General features: G+C 43.9%; 1 protein-coding gene across 2 annotated transcripts in view; it reads left to right on the top strand.

Annotated features, from left to right (window-relative positions):
• MYBPC2 (myosin binding protein C2) overlaps window positions 1–26,127 on the top strand; it is a 252,762-nt gene that overhangs the window by 87,179 nt on the left and 139,456 nt on the right. The window contains exons 2-4 of one of the 2 annotated variants that reach the window (XM_078655074.1): window positions 1,655–1,684; window positions 16,722–16,751; window positions 19,175–19,249. In XM_078655074.1, coding sequence (XP_078511200.1) covers window positions 1,655–1,684; window positions 16,722–16,751; window positions 19,175–19,249 — 135 coding nt within the window. The remainder of the gene's footprint in view (window positions 1–1,654; window positions 1,685–16,721; window positions 16,752–19,174; window positions 19,250–26,127) is intronic. The other variant, XM_078655075.1, reaches the window with a different exon arrangement.

Genomic DNA, 26,127 nt, shown 5'->3' with positions numbered 1-26,127 from the left:
TATTTAAGTATTTTAAATAAGTTAAAATAATTTTATTTATTATTATATTACTTTTAAATTACTTTTAAGACATTTAAAAAATTCGATATTTTGACAGTCAATATTTTTTACACTCGATATTTTGGAGTCGATATTTTTGTACTTACCTGTTTGAAGATAGGAAGTCGATATTTTGGCAGTGGATTTTTTTACCTCGATATTTTGTCATCTCGATATTGTGACTGTCGATATTCTGTCAGTGATCCATTTACCGCGAAGTGTAACTTCGTGTAAATAGCGAAAACTTAGTAAAATGCACTTTAGTGCATATTTCTAAGTTGTATGATACACACACACATGTCCTTTGGACATGTGTGTGCGCAACACCAGTGTACATTTGCATTTCAGGGGTGCTACAGGGTGTCCTTTGGACACCCTGGCACCCTTGAAATCGCTTCCTTATTTGCGATTCACTAATTGCTAATCGCAAATAAGGAATGAATGGAAAAGCCATTCCTTATTTGCGATTAGCAATTAGCGAATCGCAAATAAGGAAGCAGTAGAAATCGCAAAATAAATTGCGATTTCTACATGCATCCCGTTTTGCTAGTCTAATAATCGCTATTAAGGACTCGCAAAAGAGGACAATGATGAATCTGGGGGATTGTCTCAGACACTGTTTGCAGATCCCAATGGGGTCGCAACTTGCATGCCTCATCAATATTCATGAGGCAAGCGCAATTTGCGACCCCATTGGGAATGGCTAGCACTCACAGGGATGGTGGCCTGCTGGGGTCAGCAGACCTCCATGTCTGGGACTGCTTTTTAAATAAAGCTGTTTTTTAAAAAAATGCAGCCCATTTTCCTTAATGGAAAATGAAATGCAGTTAAAAGAGAAAAATTTAACTTTTCAGTTTAATTTTTTAAGGGCAGATGGTGGCCCCTAGGACTACTTCCTTCTCTTAAAAAATATTTTCGCACACACTCACAAAAGGGAAGGGGGTGATTTACCACCTACTTGAAGTAGGTGGTAACCTGCGAATGTTTTGTGACTGCAAATTCACCCCCTTCTTAATAGAGAGAGTTGCAAACGTTATTTTGCAAATCAGTGACTTCCAAAAATGCGTTTATACATGCTGGGACACTTTTTTGTGGTTGCAAACTGGCCGACCTCCCATTTACGACCGAATAAAAAGGTTCATACTTCTGGCCCGTGTTTTAAGTTACCCCACACAATTCTCACTCCTTTCCCTTTCCTTTGGCCCTTAAGCCACTCTTATGCGCTGAACATGATATGCCAGTGTAATCGTCGGAAAGTCTGAAGCTCACACCCCCATAGTGTTACTGACCAAGCTACGCCCCTGCTTGCTGCAAGCCGGCATGTTCTCTGGGTGGAATACTGGGAAGAAAAAGTTGTGGATGGGGCATGCTAAATTCAATTTCTACATCTTATTTTCCAAAAACCATAATGCCCATTATTTTCCTACCACCAAATCACAGGGGGCCCCAGTGACGGTAATTCCAGGGCGGGTAAATAACGGGAAATATTGCATGCCACCCGCAATTTAGACTAACATGTTGTTAGTGGAAGGTCGTGTTCATGCAAATGTTAGCAGGTCATTTACGTGTGCCATCTGTCTCTGTCTTGTAACTTGTATTTCTTCTTTAATTGCAGAGAAGAAAGGTGCTGAGCCGGCTGCGAAAGGTAAGGTCAAAGGCCATGGTTTTTGGGCCCCTTTTACCCTGCCACACCTGTATTCCAGGTAGGATTGGCCCAGTTAGTTTCAGTTTTGCATTCATTACTCGCCCATTAATGTCAAGGTCTGACACTAACTTCTAGAGTAGAACAGTTTGCCCTGAATTTATGGTCAGTGGCTACCAGGACAGTGACTGTGTGTGCCTGAGCCCTGCAGGAGTATAAAGGCGTTAAGTTTGTTAGAGCTACTGCTGTTCACACCCTGCAGGTGGCTGCATGTGCGGCTTTGAAGAGGTTTGTTTACAGTGTTTCTGGGCCGTGATTTGGAAATGAGTGAGACTCATTTGATAGGTAATAGATGAGAGTATACTAAAGAGCCTAAAGGCAGTGATACGGGGATGGGTGAGACTCGTCTGGTAGGTAATAAGTGAGAGTATACTAAAGAGCTAAAGCCAGTGATACGGGAACAGGTGAGACTCGTTTGATAAGTGTGAGTATACTAAAGAGGCTAAAGCCAGTGATACGGGAACGGGTGAGACTCTTTTGATAAGTGATAAGTGGGAGTATACTAAAGAGTCTAAAGCCAGAGATACAGGAACGGGTAAGACTCGATTGATAAGTGTGAGTATACTAAAGAGGCTAAAACCAGTGATACGGGAACGGGTGAGACTCGTTTGATAAGAGGGAGTATATTAAAGAGCCTAAAGCCAGTGATACGGGAACGGGTGGTACTCCTTTGATAGGTAATAGGTGAGAGTATACTAAAGAGTCTGAAGCCAGTGATACTGGAATGGGCGAGACTCATTTGATAGGTAATAAGTGGGAGCATACTAAAGAGGCTAAAGCCAGTGATACAGGAATGGGCGAGACTCATTTGATAGGTAATAGGTGAGAGTATACTAAAGATACTAAAGCCAGTGATGTGGGAATGGTTGAGACTCGTTTGATAGGTGATAAGTGGGAGTATACTAAAGAGTCTAAAGCCAGTGATACGGGAACGGGTGAGACTCGTTTGATGGGTGATAAGTGGGAGCATACTAAAGAGGCTAAAGCCAGTGATACAGGAATAGGTGAGACTCATTTGATAGGTAATAGGTGAGAGTATACTAAAGATACTAAAGCCAGTGATGTGGGAATGGTTGAGACTCGTTTGATGGGTGATAAGTGGGAGCATACTAAAGAGGCTAAAGCCAGTGATACAGGAATAGGTGAGACTCATTTGATAGGCAATAGGTGAGAGTTTACTAAAGAGTCTAAAATCAGTGAAATGGGAAGGGTGAGACTCATTCGATAGGTAATAATTGTGAGTATACTAAAGAGTCTAAAGCCAATGATATGGGAATGGGTGAGACTCATTCAATAGATAATAGGTGATAGTATACTAAAGAGTCTAAAGCTAGAGATATGGGAATGGGTGAGACTCGTTTGATAGGGGATAAGTGAGAGTATACTAAAGAGTCTAAAGCCAGGGATATGGGAATGGGTGAGACTCATTCTATAGGTAATAGGTGAGAGTATACTAAAGAGTCTAAAGCTAGAGATATGGGAATGGGTGAGACTCGTTTGATAGGTGATAAGTGGGAGTATACTAAAGAGTCTAAAGCCAGAGATATGGGAATGGGTGAGACTCATTCGATAGGTAATAAATGAAAGTTTACTAAAGAGATGGGTGAGACTCCATTTAGGCTCAAAAGCACATTGAATGACAATCAAGTGCAGAGTATGAGGCCAGTTATGTTGAAAGTGTGAGGTACTGCTTAAGTGTATTTGACACCTGGTGCCCTTCTGGTTGATAAGGCGTTGGGTGTTATTTGGCTTTTGTGGGAGGTGAGGCGAGTGAAGTTCTCATGATGGGGAGGTCCTGAAGCAGCTGGTCCCTCCTGGCCGAAAATCCTGGTCCAAGCCTTGCTTTCCACAATAAAACTCATGTGGAAAGTGCTTGAGTGTCTGACATAGTGCTAATATTTCCATATCACATACCAGGACCAGTGTCTGGGAGTTACAGCGTTACTACCCTCCTGGTACCAAGGCACTTTAAACTCCGTGAAGAGCTGCAGTGTCCTTGTGCCTGGTCCACACTGAGGATATGCAGGAAAAGGAAGATGCTATAAGCATAGGAGCTCTCACTGCAAATACATTGCTAGCAAGTTACTTGCAGTTATTGTACTTACAGTTGTGTAGCGCTTCATACCCCTCGTGAGGCCCTGAATGCATGTATTAGACGGACACATTAGTACACTGTAACTGAATGATTGGTTGGAACAGTGTTGGATTTGTAGTGTAGTGTATGAGGGAAACGTTGGTGTGAGTGTATGTGGCAAGGTGGTGCTTTTATCCTGTCTAGGGTAACAGCGTTTACGAGTATAGTAGTGGGAAGTAGAATGAGAGAGTACACACAGTTTACATTTGTATCAGTTGCTTTGAGTTCATTTGCAGTCACCTTACAGATTTCTTGGGTTACAGAAGAAGCCCACCAACCTACATTCTGTGCTGGGTTTGCAGTCAAAACGTGGGCTCTGTGAAAATGTGTTTCCATAATTTGGTCAAATAGTGGGTAAGGACTGTGGGACTGTAAGGCTGGTGGACCTCTTTCACATCACTCACAAAGTCACCAGCCGTGTATTTGTAATGAGTTTGTTTTCAGCTGACTAAAACATTCAGTGTTAATTGTTGAATATTTAACAGAAAAGAATGATGGGAAAGCATGATTCCTTTTTTAAAGTAAACTAGGCACAAAGGCCGAGTCGTGCATTATGGCTCTTGTTTGTAATGACCTTGCTACTGTCCTTTGTTGTGTGTAAATGAGAATTAGTGTTTTGTGCTGTCCTTTTGTGAGTGACATGTTATTGGAGAATATTGCTCCTCAATATAAGATGAGCCAGTCTCAATGTCTCTCAGCTAACGTTCTGCCACTCAGTCCTGCTGTTTGTTTGTTTCCCGTTTGTCTCATGTCCGGTTTGTTGCTGTTTGAAAGTAAATGTGCGTCGCGTCTACGCACTTGCGCCAGCGAGGCATTATGGGTTCCTCCTCGTTGTCCTTCTGGCTGTAACTCTGATTGTTGTGAGTCTGTATCTCCTCCAGTCATTGGATTTCGAACATAAGGTGATTTTACCTCAGCAGCGCCGTGCGGATGATGCAAATACGATGACGTGAGAAGACCTTAGTAGACATGACTGGACAGTAGCGGCACATCAGAACGCAACTCGGGCTCTTTTTTAAAAATCACATTTGTGTATTATGTCCTTTCGTTGTTTTGGTCCACGAGAACTGTTTCTGTCCCATAATCTGTTCACTGTGTTGTTGTATTGTTATGATTGACGTCCTCTTTGCTGTCTGAGAACTTGCAGACCCTGAAAAGACCCGCAGCAGACCTCTCTGAAAAGAGCTGACACTCAATTCAATTTCAAAGCTTTTATTCGATTTGTTAGTACAAATCATACAAGCAAAATTGATATAACAATTCATTACATACTAGATTATAAAAGAAAACTCCAAAAATATGGGGAGAGGACATAATAGATAATAGCAAATCTAGGAATTAATTCATATTTGTAGATATGATAATAACTAAAAACGCAGGGATTCACATATAACAAAAGTTGTAATCAGCTCCTAAGGTGCATATCCTGGCAACTAAAATTTTTTAGGAAGAAATGCAGGCCTAGGACATGAAACTTTGTAAATAACAAAAATAGGTTTAAAACAAAATAAGTACAGACAGGTCGGTGTGAAATATGGCAACTCTAAACACTTCCTGGCAGCTGTACTTGTCCAAAAAAGTAATAATTAATTAAACATTAGGGGCTAGGTAGCGGGGGAATATACTATGAAAACAAGGCCAAGAAATAGTTGTCACAAAAGAAACTCTTCCTCACACTATACAATTTAAGTCGGGCCGAGGGTAAAAGAGCAATTTGCGTAATTATTTGTAACATACAATATATAAAAGCATAAAGTACAGACAGGAACATATAAGAATTAAGACAATACAATACATTTCCTGGCAGCTGTACATTTCAAAATAAAAGTAGCAGTAAAGAAACAAATATCCTCATTCTCTAGTGCTGATAATAGTGCAAGGGCATTCTTATATGACCGTATGTTATATTTGATAAAAATAGGTTTTAAATACCTAATTCTTAAAAAGTGATAAAATTTGCAGAAGAGTAAAAAATGGCAGCAACTCTGGCGTGAAATATTATCACATGGGCAAGGAGTTTCTGATTTAAGTTTCTGTACTGGAAATGCCACAAGGTGGTGTACGATGCCCAACCTAACACGAGTTAGGACAAATTGATGAGAGGGGCGGTTGACCACTGAAAGATAGACTTGGAACCCTGATGGTAAGGTGAGTTCCTTATAAAATTTCACAGTAGCCAACTTGCCAAACACCTCAGCGCGCCCTTTCTTTTTATACTTTAAGAAAGTTTGTTTAATTTCTTTTTTGGGTATGTCAACCACCAGTTCGGGGTCAAGGAAAACATCAATGTCAAACATCTTTTTATACCAAAAGTGGATATATTCCAACCAAAGGATGCGAGATGAGAAGTCCAGGCCTATGCAATCAAGAATAATTTCTTGAGTAAAACGAGTCTCTGGCTTAGCCCAAATAGAACGCCATAATAAAAGTGGGCGAACGGCTGCTAAGTCAGAAATGAACTCGACCCCAACCTCATCATGGATTAATTGGACAGAAGCGGAAGGGGGGAGGCACAACACTCTTTTTAAAAACTTATTTTCATCTTTTTGTAAAAGTAAGCCATCTATGTGGCCCCACACACCCGCTCCATACAATACAGAAGGGACGCAACGTATATTATATATATTAATCATATCTCGGATGCTTCTAGATCCAAGTTTAGAAGCAAAGCGAAATACGCTGCTTGTAGTTCGCAACATTTTTAACCTAATGTTATCGAGCTCAGATTTCCAGGATCCGTCATTAGCATAGGTAATACCTAAGTAACAAAATGTTTTGACTTGGAGCATTTTGTCATTGTCTAAATAAAAACTGGACTTCAATTTATTAGCTGACTGACCACACAGCATAACAAAGGTCTTTGATTTGTTGACACAGAGTCTCCTATTTTTAATAAACAGCATAAAACTGTTTATGAGACGTTGTAAGCCTATCTGGGTGCGAGATAAAAGAACAGCGTCATCCGCATATAATAAGATTGTGACAGGATTGCCACCAATCAGCGGAGCGTCTGCCGGTATGGTAGCTAGGGTGCGATCAACACAATTAATAAAAAGAGAAAATAAAAGAGGGGCTAATACGCATCCTTGCCGGATGCCCCTTGACACTTTAAAAAATGGTGTGCATTCACCAAGAGTACCATATCGAACTTTACAAGAAAGTTTCTCATAAAGCCGTGCCAAAAAATGGACTATTTCTGACGGTGCTCCTAACTCCAATAAAACCTGCCAAAGAATACTATGATCAACTAAGTCGAATGCGCTGCTCAAGTCAGCAAAACATAAAAATAAATTGCCCTTTTTAGCTACTGTATATTTATTAATTAAAAGATCCAGGTTTACGCATTGCTCTAAAGTGCCCATGCCTTTCCTGAATCCATATTGTACCTTAGATAAAATATTCATATCTTCGGCCCAGGTTTCTAACCTTATGAGCAGGATTCTGCTCATAACCTTTACTGAGGCGTCCAATAAAGAAATAGGTCGATAGTTGGCAGCCTCGGATTTGCTTCCTTTTTTAAATAAAGGGATAATAACCGATTGGCCCCAGGACACTCATATTCAGTCAGGGGCTCACAATTGGTCAAATATGGGGGCACGCATGTTGCCATGGTGCAGGAAGGATCTGTTCTTGTCTCTCCAATGACTTTCAGGTTAAAAACGGATCTTATAGTGATAGCGAACTAGTTACTACCAATGCATTGCTGTAGTAGTTATGTCTCGTCAGGCATCTTTCGCTTTGAGTTTGTCATGAGTTTGTCCATTTGGTGGAAGCTAAAATTACGCTTTCTCTGTTGAAGTAATGACTACAAATCATTGTAGAGAATAGATGCTGCCCAAACGGCAGGCCGGCCACGTGTCAAAACTGCTGTTCAACACAATGTTATTTTTTCAGTGGCGTAGTGTGGGTTAGCGCCCGAGGCGACATTTTAAAAGAAAGTAAAGTAAAAATGTTGTGCCACTAAGAATTTTGCACCCGGGGCAACCACCACACTACACTACTGCAGGTCCTCCAGTTGTTACCCTGCAGGCAGAATAAGGCAAGAGAAAGCCCAGGCTACATGATCCATGGTTTCCAGCAGGAAAATATATTTGGAACCTGGTAGTCCAAAGAGAATGCCTATTCCCCGAACGACTGTGTGCACCATAAAGGGGGGCTTAAATTGAACCCTCTTGTCCACTGGCAACCAGCGCAGTTGAGCCTGTAACAGGGACTTACGCTCACGGCACCGACTTTGGCAATCAGTATGCCCGCTGCATCCAGGAGAAAATGAAGCTGATGTAACATGGTGTTGATTGTATCAAGTAGACTGCATTATAATACTGCAAACTCTGAAGGGTCACAGACCCTGCTTTTATTTTTGCACCACTGATCTCTGAGTTGGTGACTTCCTGAGGATGTTTGGCAGACATTTCAGGTCACAGTGCATACTATGCATTGACCAAGACTTCATCTTAGCCAGTTGGCATAACATGGCATATTATCATTACTTTTCAAAATATGTGACTGCATTGAGGCAGTAAGTGCTTCAAGGCAAGACTATGTATACTCATTGCAGCTGCGCGTCACTCGCCTATGTTTAGAATCAAAGCACATATTCAGAATCAAGTTTGCCAAGGGACTCGTGTTAACATCTGTATAAGGGGGCTCTATGGCAAGCCTCGGAGGACTACCCAAGACAGGCTGCAGGGAGAACATCTGGAAGGATCAACCCAACCAATAGTATTGATTCCATCCCTCGCACCGGTCAGAAACGAGCCTGGCAAAGGCTGAGGTAACTTTCAGTTTCACTAAATGCTTGTTTCTGAGTTGCCGTTGCTAATTCAAAAGGTTTGACCTGGATCGACGAAATGGAGAAACTGGGAGGAATTCCTCAAAAAATCTTTGGGTCTTGAGTAGGCTTTTTGAGGAGCAGGGATGCACGCAACCTTCAAGGAGGTTGGAACCACAACAGTCGGCACTTGATGTTGGCTTTAATAGGAGGAGATGTTGCTGCTGCAATTCACTCAGGAAAAGCCGTGGACAAGTGAGCAGTGCCGATTACATTGTGCCACAGGGCGGAGAGGCTACTGGAAATCTTTGAATTTAGGAAGTCACACAGCTTATCACAAAGTTTGTCTCCGGACCACAGGGCATTCTCAGCCCAGTTAAGCTAATTGAAAATGAAGGAATCTTTACTGGAGTTTGTGGCTCAGTTGAATTTTAGGTCTAGCAAGGACTTCTTTCAGTCAGGTATTATTAGCATTTTCTATTTTCTATGCGCCACAACAAAGCAGAGCTTTTCGTCATCGCTATGGGAGGTATCCATTTGGTTTGCTTTGTTGTAGAACATATTTCTTAACTCGCTAGCTTATTGGGAAAGCAGCTATGGAAGTCCATGATCAACAGTTTAGTTTTATGGATTGGCATTTATTCAGGGCATGAATTAGCTAATCAGTGAACATCTTCAGCATTGGATTTGTCTCAGTGTACTAGATGAAGGCTAATAGCTGTGCCATCAGACAAGATGTAAAATGGGCTGTATGGCTCTATGCCAAGATCCGCCCATAGCTTGGTAGCCAGCTTCATACATCTGGCATCAATGTCTTGCGGCAGCAAGGAAAAAACTAAGTTCCAGATTTATTAAGCCTTAGCATTGTCGTTGCATCGTACAAAGTGTCGCAGGGCAATGCAAAGGCTTTTTTGAGATACACACAGCTAATCAATGCCTGATTGGTGTGGTCGTCAATACATTTGTAAAGAAATGTAATGCAACGCCGCAGCTTGCACTGCATTACATTTATTAGCAATAGGCGTTCTATGGGTAGAGCATGGGTGTTTCCATGCATCTACCCATTGGGTTCACTTAATTCTGGTTTACTAAGGTTTTTAGAGCTGGCATTGTGTGAGATCGGTATGCCTCCCACAGAGAGGTGTAACAAGGAGGTTTAATCATGTATAAACGTGTATGTTTATTTCTCCTTCTTATTTCCTGTTTGGATTGTTTTTGTGCAGGAAGGTGTACCTTGCTGCTCAACAACAATCCTGCCCATATCACAGGCACCCTTGCAGCATAGTCCACAAGTGACCCAGCCCAGGGAGAGAGCTGAATAGCTTTGTATCTTAGTAGATATGGCTCTTTTCAGCTCTCTCCCGTTCATGCAACATGAACCATTGTTTCATGTTGCATGACAACTGTTGATAAATATGACCTTATTTCATTTGCAGACTGATCTTTCCATATTAGAACAGGAAGTGGATGGACTTATGCATCAAATTCTTCAAGTCCTCAATAAAAAATCTTTAAAAAAATAAAAAATTCTTCAAGTGATTGATAGTGAGATTAGAAACACCCTGCATATTTGGAGATATTCATTAAGGGTAGAAATACCGATGGAGTATGCTGTGCTGGTATCCTTTTGCCACATTCGATCACGAGGCTAAAAGTTATCCTTAGTTATTTTAAAAATACAAAGACATCTTTTCGATTGTTCCTATAAGAGTGAAGCTATTAGTAAAGTGTTGCTCCCACTTTTAAGGGAAAGCAGTCTCAGGGGTCCTGTCTGTATCCTGTTGTGTTTTTGTTGTTCTTTGAAAAATATATTTAATGTTTGTACTGTGACTTTGAGAGTGAAGCATGACGGGAAAGAAGTGGCTCTACGTGTGTATAGAGGAGATCAGCAGCCATTTGGATGGAAACGGCGTGAATTATATGGCCCGAGAAAATACAGTTTACCGGAGAAGCATTTGGACTCGAGTTCTCTAGCTCTGCTGTTTGTCATGAGTTTGCGTGTTATTGTTCGAAACATAAGTGTACATTTGTTGCAGTCTGTCACTGTGAAAAGGTTTCTGTCTGCACTCCTGTCCCGTTCGGCGTCAGACTCTCTCGCCTTACTCGTCCCCCGCACATGGCGTATCGTTCACTGCGTTTTGTGAACAGTGTCTGTTTCGTGGTTGTGTATTTATGTCAATGTGTACTTTTTCAAGTTCTTACACCAAATTGTTTAGTATTTTGTCATATCAGTACCTTGGAAAACTGCACTGACTGCAGAGTGCTGTACGAAATCAGTTTATGTCTCGCGAGAGGGTCACTCGGTGTGTGAGGTCATTGTGGTGGGCCCAGTTTGAACATACCGTTACACTTTATTGCAGAATATATACTGGTGCCACAAGGCAGTGCATATATAGAGCACAGTGCCACTGGACAATGCAGCAGATTGCATGGGTGTCTGGTGGGAGGAGGGCCACTGCACGAGCTTGCCGATTGTAGCCTGATTTACAAACAAAATAACCACACGTCTCATTTTCTTTCAAACTGCATGCCTTTCATGTTAAAATACATGTGGGCCACATGTATGACACGTTTTAGCATTCGCAAACGGAGAATCGGGCCGTTTGCGACCGGTAAAGAGCTGTTTGCCATGTACTAACCCTATTTTGCGAGTCAGTAACATTACCAACTCACAAAATAGGGTTTGCCAGTTGGTATTAGGAAGGGGTGTGTCAAGCGCGTCCTTTCCTAATAGCGAGTCGTAGGGGGATGTATGAAGATTTTACGACCAAAATGCAGTTGCTAAACATTTGCAGTTTACCGCCTACTTCAAGTAGATGGTAAGCCAATTGACAACTGGCAAGGGATACCCCTGGGCCCCCTTCCCCTTTGTGAATGGTAGCAAACATTTTTTAAGAGCAGGCAGTTGTTCTCGGGACCACTGCCAACTCCTAATATACGACACTGAAATGCATTCCGCTTTGCTGCATTTAAAAAAACATTAAAAGTTGCTTTATTTAAAAGCAAACACAGACATGGTGGTGTGCTGTCCTCAGCAGGCCATCATCCCTGTGTTTTTTGCGATTCCCAGTGGGTTGCAAATTGCAACCTACGTCATGAATATTGATGAGGTAGGTCAATTGTGACCCCATTAGGGATTGCTAAATGTGTCTGAGACACATTTGTACGTCACATTTTGCGAGTTACTAATTGCAAGTTGCAAAAATTCACAATTAAGGATTCTGTCGTACATGTGGCCCATAAATCTTTAAATACTGTGAATTGGGCCGTTTGCGAACGAAAAAAAGTTTTGTACATCTGGCCTTATGAATTGGGTCATTTGCAACTGGAAAAATGCGTGGTATATATAACCCTTACTGAGCGGGGGGAAAGATGATGTAGTGTTAAGTACTCAATGCTGAGAGTAGGGAACCTAAAACACCATCAGATGGTTGGGGAGGAGGTTGGTCACTGCATGGGGGCGGGGACGGTGCCAGTGTCAGGGGTTCAGTGCATGTGGAAGGATGTTATATTAGTGCTGGGGTGGAGGTCAATACTCAGAGTAGGGGACGTACATCAGTATCAGGTGGTTTGTAGGGTGGGTCACTGCTTAGGGCTGGAGACTGTACCACTGTTAGGGGGTCAGTCAGTATACATGAAAGGCTGTTATACTAGTGTAAGGATGTCACTGCTAAGTTTAGACGGACTTCCAACAGCATCAGGTGGTTGGTGGGGGGTAACTCCCTGTATAAGGTGGGTTATATACCAGCGTCAGGGTGTCAGTGGACATGGAAGGGTTTTTATATCAGTGTTAGGTGGTCACTGCATAAAAATGAGGGAATGATCCCAATTTGGTGGTTGGGAAGAGGGCCAGTGCTTAGCGCTAGGGGCAATAACATGGTTGGGGGGGCTGTGTACAGGAGAAGAGTGTATGCAAGTGTAAGCGGGTCAGTACACGGGGGAGAATTATACAACGGCATCAGGAGGTAACTTCACATACATGATGAGCTCATACCAGCATCAGGTGACTGGGGGAAGGCGTCACTGCATGGGCGGGCATTTACGATGCATGAATTTCTTTTAAGCATGTCCAACATTTTTGGTGGAAATTGATGTTTAAAAGGCCTGGTTGCTGTCCGGTGCTTGGCACGTAGCACCAATGCTTTGTCTCTCTGTCCTTTCCTGTTATGTCCTGTGCATGCCAGTCATTGTCTTCGCTTCATTCAGACTCATGCTGCCATCCTCAGTGCCATCTTCACCCTCTCTGTTGTGCTGGCCCTCGCTGGCTGCATTGCCACCAGGATATAAAAGGAATCATCCCAAACTGGACATGCCTACACCAAAAGTGGGAGGAGGCAGGGATATCCGGAATGGACACATTTATATCAGCTTAGACCACACTTCTGAAGATACGAAGGGCTGGGTCACAGACGGTTCATGTTAGGGAGTGCCCCCTGTGTGTGTGGAGAGAAGAAGTGACTTTTTTTCACTAATTCGCTGTGATAAGGAACAGAGACTTCAGGTTAGGACACACTCTGCCAGTCCTAATCTCAGGGAGAGACTGGCATTGCCAACACTAATCACCAGCCAAAGAATGTAGTAAAATACCCCTCCTGGCAGCAGGTGAGGGTGATGTGATGGAAATACGCCACTCACTAATAGTAGCAACCAAGGCACTAAAGCTGTGCTAATAATTGAGCTGATTAAGGCCCAGTCAACATGTGGCTACTGGCCAAACCATTGAGATGATAGAGGTCCAAGTGGAGAGTTGATACCCTTCTCTGCCTTTCGGCTATTCGTGTCCCAATCAAACAGCAAATACTGGTGGAACCATTGAGCTTATTCTGCATATCCAACCAGCAAATAGTGACCTAATTCAAGGGCTGGTAGTGGTTAAATTGAAGCACTGATACTGGCCTCATCATTGAGCTGAATTCTGGCCAAATAAAAACCCTCAGAATTCTAAATGTAGCCCATTCAGTGAGATGCTTCTGTGTGGCTAATGCGCTAATGGTGGACAAGGCTACATTTCCATTATTTATAGTTTGGGAAAACAAAGAGTTTTCTTAAAATAACCCTCACCCACCAAGATGTCCCATGGTAGCATGCGTCATCATACGGTTCTTTCCATCCCGCTGCGGGATGGGGTGTGATGTGATCGATGAAGACGTGGGCGCACTTTGTAAGTTGATTACTATAAAGCAATAGATGGTATAAGAGTGGGAGGGTCTACTTTAGGGTTAATAAATACCTGGCTCAGTAGAAACTAAATATTTATTCAATCCTCTTGCTGGTGGTGTTAAAAATGGGGAAAGGAGAGGCACACGTCTATGTGTGTGTATCTCACGGTAAACATGTCTCAAGCCATTACCCCAAGGCTTTTCGTCAGGACCATATTAATGATCCCTAGTACCACTCCTACTAGGAAAACATACATACAATATGATACCCAATCAGTATTTGTTCTTTTTAGATATCTTTTAGAATCTCCGCTACATCAGAGCTGAGGGCAGGCAAAATGTGCACGGCAAGGGAGTAGTTTTGAAAACTGTTTGACTACAAGCGTCCATTCCCCCGTTGGACTCATGGGGCCAGATTTCAGCTAATAAGATATCTAAAAGAACAACTACTGATTGAGTATCGTATTGTATGTATGTTTTCCTTAACACTTTTTAGGAAGACCTAATTGGTGTCACTAGTAGGAGTGGTACCAGGGATCATTGTTATGGTCCTGACGAAAAGCCATGGGGTAATGGCTTGAAACATGTTGACCGTGAGACACACACACATAGACGTGCGCCCTCCTTTTCCCATTTTCAACAATACCAGCAAGAGGATTGAATAAATATTTAGTTACTACTTATCCAGGTATCTTTTAACCCTAGAGTAGAACCTCCCACACTTATACCATCTATTGATTTATAGTATTGAACTCACAAAGATCTCCACGTCTATGTCGGTCGCAGCACAACCGTCCCGCAGCAGGATGGGAAGAATCCTATGATGAGCATGCCACCATCGGACATCTTGGTGGGTGAGGGTTATTTTAAGAAAACTCTTTGTTTTCCTAATCTATAAAGAATAATGGAAAGATAGCCTTTTCAGCACAGAGGGACTCTTCTTGGTTGTTTGATTGAGTAAAGGAGGCCGAGTCCTCTGTATCCTGACCTCCTTCTACACCTTTTTTTAAATTTCAATTCTAATGGTGAACAAAACAATAAGCCGACATTGGGCAGTCAATGTTTCTTCATGAAGCATTTAGTCAATTGATACTGGACAGTCAATATGCTGATACAGGCAGCCAACGGCTATACACCACAATATCGAGAACTGAAATATCACTGTTCAAAATTACAGATTGAAGTCAGTAGTTTAGCAGGACCCCATTAAAAGATCCATAATGTGGTTAAACTTCCAACCAGTGGGCCGATAATGGGCAGCCAATTAGGGATTACTGGGTAGGCAATGAGCAATTACTAGGTATCCAATAAACAATTACTGGTCAGCCAATGAGCACTTACTGGGCAGCCAATAAGCAATTACGGGTCAGACAATGAGCATTTACTGGGCAGCCAATAAGCAATTACAGGGCAGCCAACGAGCTGATACCAGGCAAATAAGAACAGGGACTGCACAGCTGATGAGCTGATACTGGACAGGCAATGAGCTGACATTTTGCAGCCATTGAGTAGTCGCTGGGTATTTATTTATAAAGTTTTATATAGCGCGAAAAAAATGGCAATTAGCTCACTTTTAACAGCCAATGAGCTGGCACTGGGCAGCCAATGAGCTGACACTGAATAAACCAATGACCTGACACTGGAATAACCAATAAACTTACACTGAGCAACTGATCCTGAATATCAATATGCTTTGAAAGCAATGATCACAAATGGCTAATCAATGAGCTGATTCATGACTAACCGACGAGCAGAAATAGAATCTTGTAATGCATTCAATTATTATTGGATTCTGACATTTTTCCATTACATTAGCGATTTAAAATATACAATAGTGTATCTATAGATCTTCTCTTACTCCTGTGCTTAAAGATGTAGAGTACATCACAGGGCACAGCACAATTGTATATGAAGCGTTCACGCTATATTCTAAGCCAGCACTATTTGTTCTGTCGAACTGGGTGTCCACAGGGACCTCAAGAACGTGTTACAAACATGTGCTTCTTGTCAGTTCCCAAGGACATATGATTTATGAATACCTCTATCTTTTTACTGTACATCTCATTTGAGTTTATGTTATATATGCCAAAGGTGTCATGAACCATCACCCTCTACCAGAACAGGTATCCACACTAGAGTACAATGACTCTAGAAAACACACGGATTAATGTTGACCAACATCTGAGAGAACCCTAACATTTACAAAAAGCCCTGCTAATGCCTGCCTCACTGGTTGGACCTATGAACACAGATTATCCAGTAAAGGCAGCATTTGCTTGATTAAACTGTCAATAGCCGACATTATATGCTGCCCCCGGGGCCATCATTGGCCAGCTCACACAACTATTAAACCAATGGCTCATCTTTGAAAGCTCGTGCTCCCTCGTTCAAAGAATGATTGCTTGGCCCGCACTCAGGGATTTCTTTGTGTTTTGTTATGACTTTGCTGATGTATTCTGCCTGCTGTTAGTCTCGCCAGTTTCTCCGAATTCTTCTGGCGTTCCTCTCCCTAATGCTTCCTGATATCTCACCTATCTCTGCTTTGCTGTTGCATTTGGTCACGGGGGAGGGTGGGAGTGAAAAAGCTTGTAGTAGGGGGTTACAGGGATAAAAGGGGAACTTGGCACACGTGCTAAAGACTTATGTTCTGGAAGAGTGCTGCATTCTACCTGGCTTTGTGGTCCTATTTTTGGGGAAGAGCCTGCTGCCAAGGTTTCTGCTGTCGCAGGCATGCAGCTTCACTTCTTGGCAAATGCAAGGAGCGATTTGTGATGCTCTGGCCACTATGCTGAACAGACACCGGCATTCGCTTATGGAGGCAAGCGGTAGTGGCTCTAGTTGCAAGCACATCATAGGTGTCTGATTATGAATCTATCAGTTATTCACCTCTACCCATTCTCGTTCTTTGATCCACAGAGGCCCCAGCCGGACAGGGAGCAGCAGAGGGTAAGTGTACAGAGGAGGACCAGAGCACTACAAATAATGGGGATGTGGCACAATCTCAGACCAAACACTCTGCAACATAGATCCTCAGTAATGTGTTCAACTCTGCACCTGGACTGTTCGCATGAGGCACAGGGTCAAGACTGATTTGCATATGGCTGGGTCTAAGCTGGGGTGGCATAGTGAGCAAAAGAACGATGGATGTAACGCAGATCTCTTGACTGGGGTGAAAGTTTGATTTGTTCCACATTCTGTCAATCATTTGTGTGTCTTTTGCCAACTCTGCACCAGTGTCATCACCATGGAACTGTACGGAGTACTTGACTAAACAGTTCATGAAAGCTACAGGCAAACAATGTAAAGAATTCAGTAACAAACTGCTTAACCTCTAAAGCAACTGGGTACGTCTATCACCAAGACATGCTTCTTTTACCTCTCGGTTAACGGATCCATGCAACCTCTAGCACTGAGACGTGCACATATTCAAGTATCTGTTTCACGTGGGTACACCCAGCAGTGACATGACTCAATTGGCCGCCTTAGATGAGCTTCCAAGAACTGGCCGCGTAGGCGAACCATGCAGTCAGCGACCACGTGGTTTTTATGCAATTGTTTCCATAGACTTGATGACTTACTCAGCTTCATGCCTGGGATGACAGCCTAGTTTGCTTGTATGGATGGGCAGCTCCTTAATGACCGTGTTGCATATGTGATAGTACAGCACCAGCAACATCAAATTCAAGCTCAACAGAAGGGAGTGAAAATATTAGACAAGAGTGTCCTTGAAGGCCCAACCTTCAGCCATTATCTATGTAACCATATTTTGCAGGAGCAACATTTAAAACCTAATCCACCTATTGATCATCTGCCCCCACATAGGCACGACAAAGGAAGGAGACCCCTCCTTGGCGCCCAGGCATGAAGCCTGAGATTTGCCATGACAATAAAGCAGTATGGACTCCAGAAGAGACAAGCTTCAGAAGAACTGATCCTTCATTATTTGAAACCCAAAGCCACTTGAAGAAACGGACATGTTTACTTACAAAACCAGAACATACGTATATATGTGGATCCATAATGATTTATGACGGGCTTAGCCATGGGTAAACTGGGCTGTATCACAACAAATAGGCTCGTCAACAAGACAGTAGACCTGAGGCTCGGCCCAAGCCCCCCTTGGCTTTCAGAGGCGCTAGATGTGGTCTGCCGGAAAATCAGTAGACTGGTAGCCATTGTAATTCAAAGCCAACTCAAGGTTCATCGAGTTAAAGGTTCTCATGTTTACTAGAATTTAGACAATTTTTTAAATTTAGATTCAGTAAAAAAAAATCATCAGTTTCTATACAGTGTCTGGTCTTCTGTATCATTTCCAGCTCCTTCGAACTCCTGGTTGGACATGTTGCCTTTCTAATGAACCATCAACATCCTCAGTGAAGGAGGGAACATCAGAATTTCAACTATTTTGTATTCCTGCTGAATAGTCATGGATACTACCTGTTTCAGGCAACAGGGAAATATACAAGGCACAAATGTGCCTTTAATTGGAGAATACTCTTCATTTCAGAGCTCCAACATAAGACCCCGATACCATGTAGGCGCACCTCTTGTTGAATAAAGTGCATACTGACTTCTGTAAGCCCATTCTACAGAGCACAAGATACTGCAGCGATCTAGAATTGCATATTTGTCTTCAAAGCCGTTCTGCTCTAACAAAGTGTGAGAAGGAAACCTTGCTGCCAGAAGTCCAAAGGAAGACTGCTGTTAAGCGTAACATACCTCCTAAGTTGCAGACTAATACATTGGTGTTCTCCCTCTATAGTAAGGTGTGGACACCCATCCTACAGACAACAATACCTGCTTGAAAGGAGAAAACAATTCCGAAATTAGATATCCATTAGAAGTCATGGACAACATATCAGCTGGCATTCTAGCTGACACAGCTGCACTTTACCCTCCCCAAAAAGAAATCCAACACTGTGGAAGGTTGTGATTCCTTCTAAGCAGATAGATCAGAATTTGGGCTAACTAAGAAAGGCGGGACTAATGCTCTCTGACTGACCAACAGATCTAAGGAAAATTAAACTACTAGGCATTTAAAACCAGTGGTGAAAGATAAACTTGGAATAAATATCTCAGTTTGATGAGTCATTGCCAAGAGAGATACACAGACCATACCTCATCCAGAGAGAGAGAAGACCCACTGATGAGAGACCATCTTCGACGCAGACAGCAATGCAAGACCTTCTGAATGGATCGATTGTTAAGTTATCGCCACAATAAATTTACAATTAGATTTCACATGGCACCTTGTCCTACCTGTACAGCGCTGTACTGACGTGTCTATCTTGATTTAACTGTACAAATGTATGTCTGTTGCACAACAAATGCTTGGTCTTCTATTCACTCAAACCCTTTTTTTCTTCCAGATGTGCCGACGGATGAGAAGCAGGAGCTGATTGGCTTGTTCTTAAAAAAGCCAGAGAATGTGACAGTGGAAACTGGTGAGTGAGCAGCTCAGGCATATCCTCCAAAAGAGTGAAATCCTGAAGGGTACACTCCATTAAAAATGTGCGCCCAAAAGTGTAAGATCCCTAAAAAGAGTGTGGTTAAGAGTGACCTCCCTAGACATTTTAGTTCCATTAAGAGTGAGTCTTCTGAAGATGGCACCCCTTGATGTGTGAGACCCCACCGTGCCAAACAATGGCTTCTGGCTGCTGTGCAACTGTGCAAAGAAAATATAGTACAATGTAGTGTAACAATACAAAATAATGGAATGCGTCACAGAACAAAAATAGGATATATCTCAGGTCAACTTTCCCATACAATATCACATAATAAATAGCATGAAAAATGTTTCTGAAATAGGAACGTTTTCAATTTCCACACAGAGGACATGGTTAATTCCGGAGCGCGCTGGCAGCAGTGGAAAATGCCCAGTTTTGTGTACTGGTCGTTTCAACAGGTGTGATGTCCTTTCGTACCAGGGTTTGACGGCCAAACAAGTGTGAACCACTGGCATTGAGTGGCTCATTTTGATACCGTATAAGTGAGTTGTTCTAACCTGACTGGCTTATTAAAAGTCAGAAACCAGACCTTAAACTTGGCCCAAACCACCAGTGGGACCCTGAGCAGTGGTCTGACAGCAGGACCAATACATTCAGGCTGCTAGTGGCTTTCCTAGGCAGGAGTACAGTGATTGCAGATCCACTTACAAACTAAGCAGGGCACACGTAGGCAGACCCACCCACACGTTGCTCTTCACATTGAGCAGCTAATTGAATTGAATTGAATTGAAAAGGGATTTATCCAGCGCGACATTGCCCGTAGGCGTCAAGGTGCTGACGATGGAATAGGCTGTGAGGAAAGGGGAAGGAATTACAGATAGGTCTTCCTGAAGAACCAAGTCTTTAGGGCTTTTCGAAAGAGAGATTAGGTCGACTGACCTTTAATATCCGACGGAAGGGTATTCCAGATCTTGGGGATAAGGGAGTGAAAAGACCTCCTGCCCAATCTGGCTTTGTAGATTCTGGGGATCACCAAAAGATTTTTGTTGGTCGATCGAAGGACCCTACCAGGGGTATAAGGTGTTAGCAAGGATTTGAGATCTTCCGATCCACCGGCATACAAGGCACGGTGAGTAAGACAAAGAACCTTGAACTCTATCCTGGCCTGCATGGGGAGCCAGTGAAGATCCCTCCTAATGGGGGTTGCTGATGAAAGTCTAGGGGCGTCAGCGACAAACAGAGCAGCTGCATTTTGTACCACTTGCAGGCGTTGTACCTGCTGTTTATTAATACCCAAGTACAGTGCGTTGCAATAATCTAACCTATAGGAGATTAGTGCTACTGTAGCAGTTTTCCGGGCCTCTGGGGAAAGATAGTGCACCAACTTCCTCAGGGTTCTAAGGGCTCCACAACAGGTGGAGATCGTCCTGCTGACCTGTTTGTCGAAAGAGAGTTTGTTGTCAAAAATGACACCTAGATTTCGGGCAGACTGAGAGGGCTTAGGGCAAACCCTAAGGGCAGGAGGCCACCAGTCCATTGTCCATATCTCTTCCTTGCCACCGAAGATCAGCACCTCAGTTTTTTCCCCATTCAGTTTGAGGAAATTCCTCACCATCCAGCCAGCAACTGCTTCCATGCAGTTTCTGAAATTCCGGGCTGTGATGTCGGCAGAGTGTGAAAGGGAGACCATGATCTGGGTATCATCGGCATAGGATAAGGCTTCCAGCCCAAAAGATCTTACGAGTCTGGCAAGCGGTGTTACATAAATGTTGAAGAGTGTGGGGCTCAGGGATGACCCCTGAGGGACCCCACACTGCACCGGTTTTACTGGCGAGAGAAAGTCGCCCAGCTTGACTCTTTGTACACGGTCGTCCAGAAAAGATTTCAATAGGCTGAGCGCCGGCCCGTTCACTCCTATCTCCTTGAGACGTTTAACTAAGATGGAGGGAGATAGGGTGTCAAATGCGGCTGTGAGGTCGAGCAGGACCAGAAGGGTAGTCTGGCCACTGTCGACCTTAGCACGGATGTTATTGGTGACAACTGTGAGAGCGGACTCGGTGCTATGCGCCCTGCGGAAACCGTGTTGGGAGGGGTCAAGAAGGCAGGCGTTCTCCAGGAAGGCACTCAAATGGATGTTAAGATGGGCCTCTAACATTTTTGCAGGGGCAGGAAGCAAGGAGACAGGCCAATAGTTTTTTAAGATACCGGGGTCCAATGAGGCTTTTTAAGAAGAGGCTTAACTATGGCCATTTTCCAGGAGGTGGGAAAGGCACCTTCCAGAATTGAGAGATTGATTACTACAAGGAAAGCAGGAAGAAGAACATCTCTGCATTCCTTAAAGATCTTAAGGGGCAAGGGTCCAGGGGAGAGCCTGACTTCAGCTTATCTAGGTGCAGATTGAGTTGTTCTAGCGTAAGCTGAGGGAAGTTGTTGAGAGTGTCATAAGATACTTCGGTGGGATCTTCTTCTGCAAGAGGTGGAACAGAGGTAGCCGGGGGTTCTGACTCCTGATTAAGAGCTTCTAGACTGGAATAGATATCGGTTATCTTTACATGAAAGAAAGTGGATATCTGGTTGCAGAGGTCCTGAGACGCCACAGTAGGGTCTGGAGATTGCAGGGCTGACAGGGAGTCAATGATTTTGAACAACTCCCTGGTGGAGCTAAGGGAAGTGGTCATCTTAGAGAAGTGTTGTTTCTTTTCCACAAGCACCGCAGATTTGTATTCTTTAAGTAGGATCTTATGTTTTTGCTTTTCTTCAGGATCTAAATGAAGTCTCCAAGCTCTCTCCTGGCTCCTACATCCCTGCCTAAGGGACCTGAGGGTGTCAGAGAACCAGGGCGCCGAAGGGCATTTTCTGGCAGAGTAGTGTGGCTTGATGGGGGCCAGTTTATCTACTGCCTTCAGGATAGAGTTTTGCAAGTCAAGCGCAGCACTATGTGTGTTCCTTATAGGTAGCAGGCTGTGGTTGGACAGCAGAGGGGCTAGTGTGTCACAATTTATTCCTTTAAAATTTCTTTTAAGTTCCCACTTACTGGGGTTTGCAGGGGCTAGGATGGAATTAGAATATATAAAACCAAAGGGAATGGCCATATGATCTGACCAGGAGAGCGGGAGGGGAGTCCCTGTCTGCACCCTAGGGTCGTTGGTAAAGACCCCGTCCAGGGTGTGTCCGGCTGTGTGGGTGCAGCCATCCACTCTCTGGCTCAGGCCGTATGAGGCTAGTAGGTCCAGCAGGAGGGCAGTATCAGTAGAATTGTCCTTCTCGAGATGGAAATTAAAATCTCCCAAGATGGTAAAGTTGGGTCTGTCTAGGTAGGGCTCCAGAACCTTAATAAGGTTTTGACAGAATTCTGACCTGGGACCGGGAGGACTGTAGATCAGGATCCCAGCGAAGGTATTAGAGGGGGAGGGGTTCAGGGCGAAGAAAAGGGCCTGATAGTGATCACTGGGGGAGGATAAGTGCTCAGTTTTGCATCTGACTGCAGATCTGTGTAAAATCCCAATTCCACCCCCCTTCGCCTCTCTTTCCGGAGGGCTACAAAGAGTAGCCCTCCGGAATGGCATTCAAAAGGTCTGGTCCGGAATGGTCGGTAGCCCAGGTCTCCGTAATGAACACACAAAGAGGTTTTCTCTCGGAGACAAAATCCCTAAAGGCAAAGTTGTTTTTGATGAGCGATCTAACATTAATCAGAAACCCGATCTCTGTAGTCGACCGAAAGGGTATACAATTGACAGGCCTAGAGTGTTTTTTGCGAGGGGCCAGATTTCCAATGCACTGACACGCAAAGGCTTCCAGAACCCGCTCAGGGGTGAGAGTATGATTACATGGCATGGGCGGGGGTTTAGCAGATATCAATGACTGTAGGGAGTATGGAAAACTACCTACCCGATGGCCGGAGACTTGATCAGCCTGCCCGGCTGCCGGCGCCTCCTTGGCGCTGACGGGCGCAGACGGGCAGGACTCTGGCATGACTCCGGCGTGAGTCCGGTGCGTCCGCTGGTCACGTCCTCTGCGCGGAGGGAGGCCGTCCTCTTTTATAGGCAGCTAGAGCGCGTCAGAGCGCTTAAACACCCTCAATATGGCCGCTGTAAAAACTCCCTGGGACCGAGCTCTCAGCGTCGATGCTCAGCTGAGAGTGGCCCAGGCAGCGGTAAGATGTGAAAAGTTAACTGGCAAGGTGGAACGCTTTGTGAATCAAGCTGAGGTGCCAGTCACAGAATGGAAATAAAATAAAATGCTTTTTAGGTCAAGCAAGGTTACGAGTGGCAAATAGGTTAAAACACTTAGGAGAAAAGCAGTAAAGGAGGACCTCCCGGCTTCCGCCTCAAGAGGGTGAAATCGCACAGCTAAGTCGAATGCCGGGAACAAGAATGCCCCTTTTATAGGCAGCTAGAGCGCGTCAGAGCGCTTAAACACCCCCAATATGGCCGCTGTAAAAACTTTGGCTCCCCGGGACCGAGCTCTCAGCGTCGATGCTCAGCTGAGAGTGGCCCAGGCAGCAGTAAGATGTGAAAAGTTAACTGGCACGGTGGAACGCTTTGTGAATCAAGCTGAGGTGCCAGACACAGAATGAAAATAAAATAAAATGCTTTTTCGATCAAGCAAGGTTACGAGTGGCAAATAGGTTAAAACACTTAGGAGAAAAGCAGTAAAGGAGGACCTCCCGGCTTCCGCCTCAAGAGGGTGAAATCGCACAGCTAAGTCGAATGCCGGGAACAAGAATGCCCCTTTTATAGGCAGCTAGAGCGCGTCAGAGCGCTTAAACACCCCGAATATGGCCGCTGTAAAAACTTCGGCTCCCCGGGACCGAGCTCTCAGCGTCGATGCTCAGCTGAGAGTGGCCCAGGCAGCGGTAAGATGTGAAAAGTTAACTGGCACGGTGGAACGCTTTGTGAATCAAGCTGAGGTGCCAGACACAGAATGAAAATAAAATAAAATGCTTTTTAGATCAAGCAAGGTTACGAGTGGCAAATAGGTTAAAACACTTAGGAGAAAAGCAGTAAAGGAGGACCTCCCGGCTTCCGCCTCAAGAGGGTGAAATCGCACAGCTAAGTCGAATGCCGGGAACAAGAATGCCCCTTTTATAGGCAGCTAGAGCGCGTCAGAGCGCTTAAACACCCCCAATATGGCCGCTGTAAAAACTTCGGCTCCCCGGGACCGAGCTCTCAGCGTCGATGCTCAGCTGAGAGTGGCCCAGGCAGCGGTAAGATGTGAAAAGTTAACTGGCAAGGTGGAACGCTTTGTGAATCAAGCTGAGGTGCCAGACCACAGAATGAAAATAAAATAAAATGCTTTTTAGATCAAGCAAGGTTACGAGTGGCAAATAGGTTAAAACACTTAGGAGAAAAGCAGTAAAGGAGGACCTCCCGGCTTCCGCCTCAAGAGGGTGAAATCGCACAGCTAAGTCGAATGCCGGGAACAAGAATGCCTCTTTTATAGGCAGCTAGAGCGCGTCAGAGCGCTTAAACACCCCCAATATGGCCGCTGTAAAAACTTCGGCTCCCCAGGACCGAGCTCTCAGCGTCGATGCTCAGCTGAGAGTGGCCCAGGCAACGGTAAGATGTGAAAAGTTAACTGGCAAGGTGGAACGCTTTGTGAATCAAGCTGAGGTGCCAGACACAGAATGAAAATAAAATAAAATGCTTTTTAGATCAAGCAAGGTTACGAGTGGCAAATAGGTTAAACACTTAGGAGAAAAGCAGTAAAGGAGGACCTCCCGGCTTCCACCTCAAGAGGGTGAAATCGCACAGCTAAGGTGCCAATGGCTTCACCACTGTCCAGGAGAACCTCGATTGAAGGAAAGGATTTATATGCTGGCTAGGTTCTAAAAAGACCTCAATTGGCTGGCAACAGCTTTCTCAATCGTCTTTATCTGGGAGGATAACCTAGATATCGGATGAAAGTTAAAAAGAACAGTGCTCTCGGGGATCAGCTTTTCCGTAACCAAGAAAATAATCCCAGTTTTCAATGATGAAGGAAACATTCCTTTGGAAAGAGAAGGCTTGAGAATAGTAACGAAATGAGGAGGGGCTTAATCTTTCATAAAGATTGCAGGAATGGAAATATTATGTAAGTGGTTGGCTTAAGAAACCTTATTGAAGAAGAGCAGTCTTAGGGACTGATTTAGATTTCGGCGACGGGTTACTCTGTTACAACGGTGACGGATATCCTGCCCACCAAAATATAAATCCCATATTATCCTATAGAATTTATATTTCAGCAGACGGGATATTCATCACTGTTGTGACAGAGTAACCCGTCGCCGAAATCTTAATCAGGCCCTCAGACTAACAGACCTTCACAATGATCCCTCGCAGGAACTGATACAGGGGCCCGCAAACAGACAGTCAACAAAACTGAGTATGACTTTATCTCCTGAAGGAAAATATTCTGAGTTTCCATACCTTAAAAAAGGACATTATGGGAGATATGTCTTTGGAGCTCATGCAGCCAAGTTATTGAACTTTGGCCCATATTATCAAGAAAAGGCGATACATTATCGCCGCTTTTATCGGCAGGAAACTGCCGCTAAAGGGGCGATGATGGGCTTGATAATATGCCCTTGTGAATGCCCATAGAAGCCCAGGTTCTGGTGTTAACCTGGGCTTCTATGGGAATTCATAAGGGCATATTATCAAGGCCATTATCGTCGCTTTAGCGGCAATTTCCTGCCGATAAAAGTGGCGATAACGTTTCGCCCTTTCTTGATAATATGGCCCCTTGTTCTCTGCTTGATATAGCAACAGAATAACCACTTTCCTTTTCCAAAAATAAAAATAAAAACTGCACTGCTTACTATCTAATTACTCTCCAGCTGCTCCTCAGTTTCCCCATATCTTTTTTATGATTTGCGTCGTAAAGCCTTCTTAGCT

The sequence above is a fragment of the Lissotriton helveticus genome, chromosome 7 (genome assembly GCF_964261635.1).
Source record: "Lissotriton helveticus chromosome 7, aLisHel1.1, whole genome shotgun sequence".
Taxonomy (NCBI): Eukaryota; Metazoa; Chordata; class Amphibia; order Caudata; family Salamandridae; genus Lissotriton; species Lissotriton helveticus.
The sequence above is the reverse complement of the archived record's forward strand: the minus strand, read 5'-3'. Positions and strand labels throughout refer to the sequence as shown.